General features: G+C 42.3%; 1 protein-coding gene across 1 annotated transcript in view; it reads left to right on the top strand.

Moving 5' to 3' along the window:
* The first annotated feature begins 1,157 nt into the window (after nucleotides 1-1,157).
* The window catches only part of LOC104628457 (putative Polycomb group protein ASXL3), a 46,858-nt gene continuing 37,163 nt past the window's right edge, over nucleotides 1,158-10,852 (top strand). The window contains exon 1 of the mRNA XM_010297036.1: nucleotides 1,158-1,375. Within this exon, the coding sequence (XP_010295338.1) occupies nucleotides 1,158-1,375 (218 nt within the window). The remainder of the gene's footprint in view (nucleotides 1,376-10,852) is intronic.

Below are 10,852 nucleotides of genomic sequence, written 5' to 3'. Positions count from 1 at the left end.
TAATAGTATGAATTGAAACAGCTGGATTAAGTTAAAACACAAAAACAAAAGTATCTGCTCAGTCCTTTGAGAGAAGGAGAGAACCTTTTGCTATGCTGTTTTGCCAAGTTAAACTCCCTTATGTACAACAAGTATAACTTAAGCATTTCACATCCACCCAAATATTTTAATTTGAACCAATACAGTAAATCATGTGTTACAGTATTTTTAAAGGTAGAGGATGTACTGTGATTCCCCGTTCTGTGTTTATTTTCAGGCTTTCCTTATGGGTAGGAGCTCAACACAAATATTTAAGGACATAATTGACACTTACTAGCCAGCAAAACTGTAGTAGTTAAATCTATTTTAATGTAATGTGTGAAAGTATCATCTTGTTTACAAACGTATTTTTGCAGGAATAAATGTTACTAGAAAACAGTAATTTGCTTTTGGGTCTAGTATTTATTTATTTGTGATTACTCCCAGCTTCCTTATTCTTTATATCAGTTTGATTTTTCTGCCTATATTGGTGGTTGAGTAAAACATTCTCGAGTGCTGAATTACTCTTCAAATACAGGATTATTGAGAAAAATCTTTTGTAAGGGAAGGAATGTTTCTTTTCATTCATTCATTCATTCTTTCTTTCACATGATACAATAGATTTTAGAATTTTGTTGTCAATTGAGTGTGGACTGACGATGTAGGAATAGGTTGCTCTCGTATGTTCTAACTTTTTATCTTTTTGGATTGGATACAATTTTTTGGGTGGTTAAAATAAACATGACACTTCTACATAATTATCCCAGAATTTGACATTTAGTTTCAAATTTCGAAATTCCTTCAGTTAGAAGTCATGCCCTTATTGAAAATTGGGGAGAGGAAACAAAGAAAAATAACTTTGGAGATTTCCCTGATTTTTAGTGAGTGAGAAGGAGTAAGGTATGATATGCTTTCTTTGTTTTGAATATAAATAAATAAAAATAAAATTAAAAATAGTGCCTGTTTCATAAAAAGTTGTATTATTATACTTCTGCTTTAAAAGAAGTATGATTCTTTTATAGGAAAGGGATATTACAGGATGGAGAGACCGGAGGGTGAGAAGAGGAGGAGAGGAGAGGAAGAGAGAGAAGAATGAGAAAGGGAGAAGAGGAAGAGAGAAGAAGAGGTAGGGAGAGACGATGGAGAGATGGAGGGGTAGAAAGCGAGGAAAGGGAAAGGAAAGGAGAGAGAAAGAAAAGATGGACATGACAAGGCGCTGGCAGCGGGGCTGCAGGGCGGTCTCTGCGAGGACGGGCCGAGGTTGCCCCACGCCGGACACAGCCGGTTCCAGCCGGCTCCAACCAACCCACCGCAAGGCACAGCTGAGCCCGGCAGCCAAGTTGGTGGTGCCTCTGTGGTAACGTATTTACATAGGGCAAAAGCACCGCTCGGGCAGACGAGGAGGGTGAAAAAGAGAGTGTGAAATGGTAGCGTGAACGCCAGGGTCAGTGAAGGCGGGGAGGAGGTGCTCCCGGCGCCAGAGCAGAGATTCCCCTGCAGCCTGTGGAGGACTCCGAGCTGGAGCATTTGGGTATTTCCTGAAGGAGCTCTTGCCTATTGAGAGGCCAGGCTGGAGCAGACAAAAAGTGTGAGGAGGAAGCAGCGGCAGAGAGGAGCTGTTATGGGTTGACTGTAACCCCCCGTCCCTCAGTGCCGCTCAGTGAGGGGGAGGCAGAGGAATCAGGAGTGAAAGGGGAAAGCTGAGCCTGGAAACGGGAAGCTGTTCTTATAACTTTTTTTTGTCTTTGCTTCTCTCTACCCAAATCTTACTTTAATTTGCAAGAGTCTGGTTTGCCTCTTTTGTAACTGGTAAGCAATCTCCCTGTCTCTGTCTCAACCCACAAGCTTTTTCATCCCCTTTTCTCCCTGTTCCGTGTGGAGGAGGGGGAGTGAGTTGCTGGGTGGGCATTTGGCCAAGGCTAACCCACCACAGGAGGAAAGAGAAAGCAAAGAGGAGAAGGAGAGAGAGAAAGAAAAGAGGTAAGAGAAGAGAAAAGCAAGAAGGAAAAGAGGAATGAAAGGAGAAGGAAAAGAGAACATGAAAGAGACAAGAAAAAGAAGAGAGAAAAAGGGAAAATGATCTCTTTGAAAAGATCAAAGAATGAAAAGAGAAGAGAGGAAAGAAAAGAAAGGAGAAAGAAGAGAGAAAATAAATATGCAGCGAGGAAAGAGACAGGGCAATGAAAAGTAAGAGAAAAAAGCAGAAAGGAAAGAACAGACAACGTGAGAGAAAGGAGAGAAGGAGGAGAGGAGAACAGATGGAGGGAGAGAAGATAGGAAAGAAGAGAGGAAAAGGGGAAAGAAAAATAAAGAGAAATGAAAGGCAGGAGAGAGAAAAGGAGAGGAAGAAAAGATAAAAAATGAAAAGATAGAAGGAAAAGGAAGAGAAAGGAAAGAACAGAAGAAAAGGAGACCGAAAGGAAACTGAGAGAAAAGAAGAATAAAAAAGAAACAAGTCCAAGCAAATCCACTGTGGTTGAGGAATCTGTAACTGAATGCTCTTAGCAGCAAAGTTAAATTTTTTAACTGACTGGAAGAGTTTCTATGTGGTAATCAAGATCCTGGAAATTACTTTCCATCAAGTAAAAACTGTAAAATCCTTATATTAAAATAACTCAGCTTTGGTGGTTTCAGCATTGCTATTCAATTAGTAGATATATTCTTTCCAGGTAAAAATTTCCATAGAAATTGTAATAAGCATTAAAATCTTTCTTACCAATTTGGAAAATTGATTACTTGGGCAGATGGATGGTGTGGCTGAAATGGCACAATGTAACAAACTCCAGCAGGCCGGCATGTTGGCATGTGTCAATTTTTAAGAATGGGCAAAGTTAATAAAACAATTTAATTAGGATAACTCAAACTTAATAAGATTTTTGTTAATGAGAGTAAAGAAAGGAAAATAAATCACTTTTAAGTTCAGCATAGCAATTTGCTTTAATGCTGCTTTTCTATCAGGGAGAAATATTATTTAATAAAGTATCTCATATTACAGCCTGGTAGCTCAAGATGAGGAACATATTCAAGATTTAAAGATTTCTGAAGTGAAAAAAGAAATCCGTCATTCTCATAAAATGTAAACAATAGTTTTAAACTCTACAGTAATTAGTGAACTTTGCTCAGCAAAATACTCGCTGATTATTTCCTTTAAAGGGTTAAATATTGCGACAGTTTAAGCCTTTTCTCTGAAATATGCTTGTCTCTTAAAATTTAATTCTAATAGGTCTTAACAGCATGTTGCGTGTTTTGCTTCTTGTGTTTTTCTTTTGTTCCTGGGCGAAGGTGGAAGGAGATGTCTGTACGTAAACACTTCGTCTAATTTTATACATTTAGTTGCAATTGGTTTTAATGGCAGCGATTAGAAAGTTGCACTGAAATCACGTGAGAGAGCAGGGACATGACACGAGGCTCAAGTGGAAGAATGCGGGGGGTGTGGGGCTCCTTCAGGCTTGGTAATTCTGCCTTCCCTCAGCAGGGTGGTACCTCCGCCTCTCCCCTCCTCTGCGTCTTCTCCTGCCGGAGGCGGCAACCCAAGGGGCTGCGGCTCAGGCCAGCCAGCTGCATCTGGCATGTAGGTTCGGGAGCGGCTGGAGAGAGCACGTTGCGTTACTGACAAAGGGTGAAATACAGGCCTTGCTCTGAGGAGTCCGAAATGGGAACCAGTTGTGTCAGTCTGAGGCCATCCCTCTCCAGTTACTGTAAACCAATATTGCAGCCGAAACAATAATCCCACTCTCTCCAAACGGCTTTTCCTGTTCTGGGCTACCCACCTCCCTGGGTGCTGGCAGAAGTGTTCACATGGCTGTTTGAGGAAGTAATCAAGACTGAAAGAAAAAAAAAGGGGGGGGGGAAAGACGGTATGGAGGCAGGAACACAGGGTCTGCCGTAGAGGGAAGTTAGGCTGCTGCTTGGAGTGGCACAGCTGGCTGAAAGTGACATGAGCCCCGGGTTAATCTTGGTGCAAAACGAGTTGGTGAAAGCAGAAATTACTCCATTGCCTTAGGTACAGGTACACAGATCCACTATCACTGGCCTAACTGCAGCGTGGTGTCTTCTCACTGACACAGCTGCGGTAACAAAATCCCCTGCTGTGGGTGATAAGAAAGGCTGGAGATGCTTCTAATCAGTCGGGGGAGGAGTGTGGGTGGAAGGTGTGATTGCATCAGGATTACATTCCTGGTATGGTATGATAGAGTTAGGAGTCCTACTCAGCTTTCTTAACTAGACCAGGCCCACAGTGGTTTTCTGGCAGCAGTTTGTTCTGCCTCCTTTTCCCTTTTCCACTGTGCAACAGAGTTAATGAAGCCATTGTCGGGTGCTGCATGGGCTTCCTCTGTGGGTGGTGCAGCAGCTTGGAAGTCTTGTGGTTCTTTTGCAGTACATTTTGTCACTGTGTTTCAGATCTGCAACAGAGGCAGCTAATCAGAGACCTAGCAGTTGCAGCAGTTTCCAGGCTGCTGCTTCAGGGAGAATCTTCTGGGACCTCCTGCTTCAGGGAGCTTTGGTGGCTTGCGGCTGCAGGTCAGGGACAGCCTATGGAGGCGTTTGCCTCTGTCAGGTCTTATAGACAGCTCTTGTTGGCTGCCTGCTGGTTGTGGACTACCTACGTATTTTGTCTTCAGCTGACTGTTGATCAAGCAATGTCAAGCACCTGTTTGATGAAAGCTTGAGGAGCAGAGCCCAGGAAACAGAGGTAACTAAGAGACCTAGCAGTTGTCACAGCAGTTAGTGCAAGAGTGGCACAATGGGGTGCAGAAAATTAGCTCAGGACAATGTGGGACTGCTTAGGACTGTGAAGCGATGGTACTGATGTGCTGTAGGGCATGGTCACCTGCAACTATTCTTGGCACACCAGAGAGAACTCCAGGTTTTGGGCTGCTCTCCCAGATCCAGGACTCACACTAAGGATGGCTGTGGCCTCACTCACGGGAAATGCACTCTGGTCAAGGTGCTGAGTTGACAGGTGAAGGAGCTCGGAGGAGGAGATGAGTAGACTGTGCAGCATGAGAGGGGCAAACAGGAGGTAAACAGGATCTTTGCAGAGGCAAGAACCCAGGCTCTGCAATGTGACGTAGACGCAGCTAGAGATTATATTCAAACAAGCTATAGATGGAGACTTCTAAGATTGAGAAGTTGGAAATTTATGATTTCTGGCAATAGAAGGAAGATTCTCTGCCTGCAGAGAAGGATAGGCGTTGTGCCCTGGAAGGAGGTGAGCAAGATTGTCAGGAGAGACATCAGAGCCAGCTGAGTCTCAATTAAATGTGTACATGAAGAAGAAGAGGAGGGTGATGGTTATTTGAGACCATGTCCTGGCAGACAGAGGCACCCATCTGCCAACCTCGTGTACTTGCTATAGCTGGAGGTTTACTTTTTGTTGGGTACTTGAATCACAGATGTTGCTGATGGACATATCAGGCTTGTCCAGCCCTCAGACTTTACCTTTACCCCTTGCTGTTCATCCATGTGGCCACCATGGTACTACTGGGGTGAAAAATTACTGCTGAGCCTTGGGGGCAAGGGTGGAGGGCACAGATGCCCAAGTGGTGGCGTCCTTTCCTGCCAGTGAGGTGGAAATCCTCAGGTGACAGAGGGCACATCCCTCAAGTCAAAGTGTAGCTGCATGGCTGGTGTCACAGGCAGAGCCATGGTACCCTCTTTGAGGAATATGAACTGCTGAACAGGGACAGGACCCGTGAAACGGGGTATGGCAACAGCGTCTTTGCTGACAGTCTCGGTAACCTTTTCTGGAGAGCTTTGAAGTAGCTATTTTAGGGGAGAGTTGCTGCAAGTTGAAGAGAAGTGAAGGCATGGGGAACACAGGAAGTGTCTGGGGAACAACGTGATTGGGGAGACCTTGCACTTCCCTTATACAGGTGGTATGACTGGGGTGTCCCTTTCAAGTGTCTGTACTCAAATGCACAGAGCATGGGAAACAAAGCAGGAGGAATTGTAAGTCTGTGCATACTTGCAGAGCTCCTTGGGGTTCCAAAGACATGTGGGATAGTTCACACGATGGAGTGCTGCCACAGATAGATGGATGGATACAGGCTGGCAAAGAGGGGCAGTGTATGCAAAGGAGGGGCAGGAGTGTACTGTGCTCTGCCTTGGAATGGGTACTGAGCCTGTTGAGCACTTGAGATGGTTGAGAGGGCAAAACAACACGAGTAATGGTGTGGTAGGCATTTGCTGCAGACCACCTGGCCAAGAAGAAGTAGATGAGGCCTTTAAGTAAATGCTGAGGGTCATGCAATTATTGCAGGCCATAGTAGTTGTGGGGGACATTCCAGAAAGTCAGTTTCTTGATGCAAGTGCTTGATGACACAGCTGGAGGACATGTCCTGGGCTTGTTACACATGAACAAGGAAGAACTGATTGAAGGTGTGAGGGTTGATGAGCACCTTAGCCATGGCTGATCATCAGACTAGGACAAAGGGGCCCAGGAAAGCTGTTTTGTCCTCCTTGGTGAATGAGAATGGCTTGTTCCAATGTAAAGAAAGTCGAGCCAGTGTGGCAGAAAGCCAGTATGAATGAGCAAGGGCAAATCATGCCAGACCAGCGTCTTTGCCTTCTATGATCCGATGACTGGTTCAGTTCTTGAGAGGAGAGCAGTGGATGTTGTTTACATTGTTTTAGCAAGACCTTTGGCATCATATCCCATAGTATCTTCACAGTTAACTTGGTGAGATAGAAACTCAGTAAGTGGACAATAAGGTGGATGGACATTTGCCTGGACTGCAGGATGCAAAGCATTTTGATCAAAGGTACTAACTCCAACTGGTGACCAGTTACTAAGTGGTGTTGCTTAGGCATTGATACCGAGGCTGTTATTGTTGAATGTTGCTGTTAAACACCTGGACAATGGGACAGAATGCACATTCAGCAAGTTTGGAGATGATCCTTAAATAGAGGGAGTGGTGGGTACACTGGAAGACTGGACTGCTCTTCAGAGGGATAAAGACAGCAGAGAATTGTGCTAACAGGAACCTCATGAAAATTCAACAAAGGCAAGAACAAACCTCTTCATCTGGGATATAGTAACCCATGCAGCAGTACAGGTTGGGGACTAAATGGCTGGAAATCAGCTGTGCAGAAAATGACCTGGGAGTCCTGACAGTTAACAAGCCAGATGTTAGTCCAGCAACATGCCCTTGCAGCAAAGAAGGCCAAGCCCATATTGGACTGTGTTAGCAAGAACGTGGCCAGAAGGTCAAATGAACTGATCCTTCCCCTCTGTTCAGCACTTGTGAGACCGTATCTGGAGTACCATGTCCAGTTTTGGGCCTCCTAGTACAGGAAAGAGATTGATATACCAGAGTGAGTCCAGTGAAGGTTCATCAGGATGGCTGGAGGCTGGAGCATATGATGTATGATGAAAGGCTGAGAGAGCTGGGCTTGTTCACACAGGAGAACAGAAGGCTCAGGGGGATCTCATGGCAGTCCACAGCTCACTAATGGGAGGGTGTAGAGAAAACAGAGCCAGGCTTTTCTTGGAGGTTACACAGTGACAGCATGAGAAGCAAAGAATGAGAGGCAACAGACACAAATTGGAACATGGAAAATTCTGATTTGATACTAAGAAAAATATTTTCCCAGTGAGAGCAGTTAAGCGTGGGAGGAGGTTGTCCAGAAAGGCCGTGAAGTCTCCATTCTCGGAGACTGCACAAAACTTGACTGGACAAGGCCCAGATCCAAATGGCCCTGCTTTAAGCAGAAGGTTGGACTACATGACTTCTGGAAGTTCCTTCCAATGTAAATTAGGCTAGAATTATATGAGTGTGTGAACCTTGGTGGAGCTGAATGTGCTTAAAAATAGCTGTAACTTTTTTTTTGGAGGGAGGATATTTTTTACTTTGCATTTGACTAACGAGTTATATCTCAATAACACACACAAGATATTCTTAAAGCCCTACAGAGAAAGTTGTGGAGACTGGCCAGTTAAAAAGCCAAATTAAACAAGAGAACTTGGGGTAACTTCATAGAGGTCCCTTGTGTAGGATGATTAAATTTTAGAGGCCAAAATGCATTCGGTGATTACTGACTATGTCTTGTTCAGCATAGTCACTTTACTTTCCACCTTTTTTTTTTTAAGAGTAAGTTTCACCCAACTTGAAGCCAAGAATATTTGGAAGGGTGGGGTGGTTTTCTTCATTTTATACATTGCACATTTTGTGGCAGTGTTTTTCTTTGGTTTAGTACATTTTTGATTGTAGCACAGTCATTACTTCATTTTTCTGAACATATGTATTTAAAACCCTCAAGGGCCTGTGAAATCTGATACTAAAATAAGACATCGTATATATCAAAACCATGGTTTCTTTAAGAAAGCCATTTTTTAACCTCTACTCCGGAGTTTCTTTCATGTGGCAGAAATTCTTTTTTTTCCCTTTCTTTATGATTTTGTCCTTTGTGGTGATTATTGGTATTAGAGTAGAAAATAGAAATAGAAATAGAAATATAAATAGAAATGTACTACTGCTTTTTAATCAAATCAGTTAAAACTATTAAAAGGAAACATTTTATTAGAAGAGAAGAGAAAAAATGTATATTCTTGAACAGGAAGTAGCTGTCAGAGAGAACTGTATTATTTGACCAGTATAAGAATTTGTTACACAAAAAAAATCAAATAGTTTCTTTTAAGTGATGTTGAATGAGGAGGGTGTTTTCAGTCCAGAGGACACCTTAGCTGTTGTGACCATCTCTGATGCATGCTGTTTTCTTGTTCTTTTGGGATAATTTTCTTTCTGAAACATTTTTCTTTTAGGATTATTAATCTTTGCCTGTATCTTTCAAAAACACATTCAAAATGCCCTTTTTTTGGTTAGCATTGCTTTTTTCTTGTATTATTTGTACTACATCTAACAAAATGGGAAGGATTCAAAGTACAGAAATGCATTTACTAGATATCATTTTTTTGTGATTTTTCTTCACAAAGAAGAAAAACCTGAGGTTTTCCCAGGTGTTATGGAACACAGAAAAGTGTAAACATTCTCTATAAAACTTGTATTCTCATTTCCTTTCTGGTCAAGGAATGCTTGTTGCCATATGTGAATATCATTTGAAGAGGTGTCATGGTGTTTCAAGCATACTTTTCAGAACATTAAAGATATTCAGGGAGACCCAGTCAGAGACATGACTGACAAAGCGCAAGGGTAATCAGCAAAAATAATAGGTAGGGATATTTAAATTTCAGGAAAACATGCTTGTATCTTTCTGTCTGTAGAGTATAATATGGCATTGGTATATGTTTGTGTGGTTTTTATTTTTTCTTCTCAAATTTACCCGCTATACTGCTAGCATCTTGTTTTCAAATACATTATAAACCTAGTGTAAATTTGTCTCTCCATAGGAAATTTTTCCTTCAAAAACTTTTTTTTTTTGAAGAAAAAATATTTTCAGGGGAAAATTCATGGCAATAACTGTAAAATTCTGTTCAGAAACACTTAAATTTTATACAGGTTATGGAACTTTTGTATGTAAAGGCTTAGTTGTGAGAGAAAATGGTTTAAAAAAGAAAAACCTTAAGGCTTAAGGAATACTAAGATTTGTGATAAAATTTCATTCCTGGGTCTTTTCATTTTATTGTTTTAGATTAGTTGTAATAAAGACCTGGTTTCCCCACAGATTAACACCCTTCCCCGCCCCCCCCCCCCCCCCCCCCCTTTTTTTTTAACATTACCATGGCAATTGTCACTGGGTTTGACAGAACCAAAAGTTTTCCCAGGCTGCCAGCACCAGGAGATACAATACATTTTGCTCTAGATATCGAAAAGGTTCATTGTCAGTGTTGTAGGGTACCAGAACTTCATATACCCTGGCCTCAGACCAGAGAGTGCTCTGAAGGTAAGGATGGAAATGCTGAACTTGACTGAAATGTCTACCAAAGGCCATTGTACAGAGCAGAGGGCAGATCTGATGTGTTTTCCGTAGTCCTTACCTCTAAGGATAAAGAAGAAAGATCAGATATAACATAGTGCTCCAATACAGCTAAGAGGTGGAAAAAACCTAGGTCTGTGCTATCATTTGCAAAAGTGAGCTAAACTCTTAGCTACCGAGAGAGAATTAGAACTAAAATTTACGGGTAGTCATGCATGAGAGCTTTAGCAAGAAAGCTAGGTGTCATCTTAGATTGTGTGGTCCGGTAGTCACTTGTGACTGACTGTGGGTGAACGCAACCAGTCTGGTAAACTCTTAAACAAGGAAACAAAACAACCTTTACTTACCAGCATCCCCTGTCTTTTTGTCCTGTCGCCTTCAGTTAGCAGTTTCATTTACTTGTCCACCTTGGTTTTTACATGATGATGTACAGCGAGAGGTTTATTATGTTTGTGGTTTACCGTGTGCACTAATGTCAGGCCATCACTGGGAACAGTGGCTGTATGTAGATGTACAAAAGGCCCAGAGGAATATTGGTTCATGTAGGAAGATCCTAGAAGTGGTAGAAATAGGTGTTAAGGGTAGTGGCATAATCTCCAATTTTTGTTTGTTATGTATATCCTTTCACAGAAGACTTGAATAATCTTTGTGCGTCTCTCTGTGTGGCTGCTTGCCACTCCTCCAAGGGGAGACAGCGTTGCTTAATGCTTCAGACAGCCCGATAAGGGATGGAGGACACCCGTTAGTTCTGTGAAAGCAACTTCTTCCCTGATTCCAGGTTTGGTGAATTCAAACTAGGTGAGTTTGTAAATGAGATTTCCTGCTAAGGAATGCAAAAAATACCCTTTCATGATACCTGGCTTGAATTTTGTATCCATGTTGAATTTCTCTCCGATATTGCTACAGATTATTTCGTATTTGAAGGGCAATGAAAAGATTCAGTTTCTTGGTGATATAT

Source organism: Phaethon lepturus, unplaced genomic scaffold (genome assembly GCF_000687285.1).
Source record: "Phaethon lepturus isolate BGI_N335 unplaced genomic scaffold, ASM68728v1 scaffold47331, whole genome shotgun sequence".
Taxonomy (NCBI): Eukaryota; Metazoa; Chordata; class Aves; order Phaethontiformes; family Phaethontidae; genus Phaethon; species Phaethon lepturus.
This window is presented reverse-complemented; position numbering and strand designations above follow the sequence as displayed.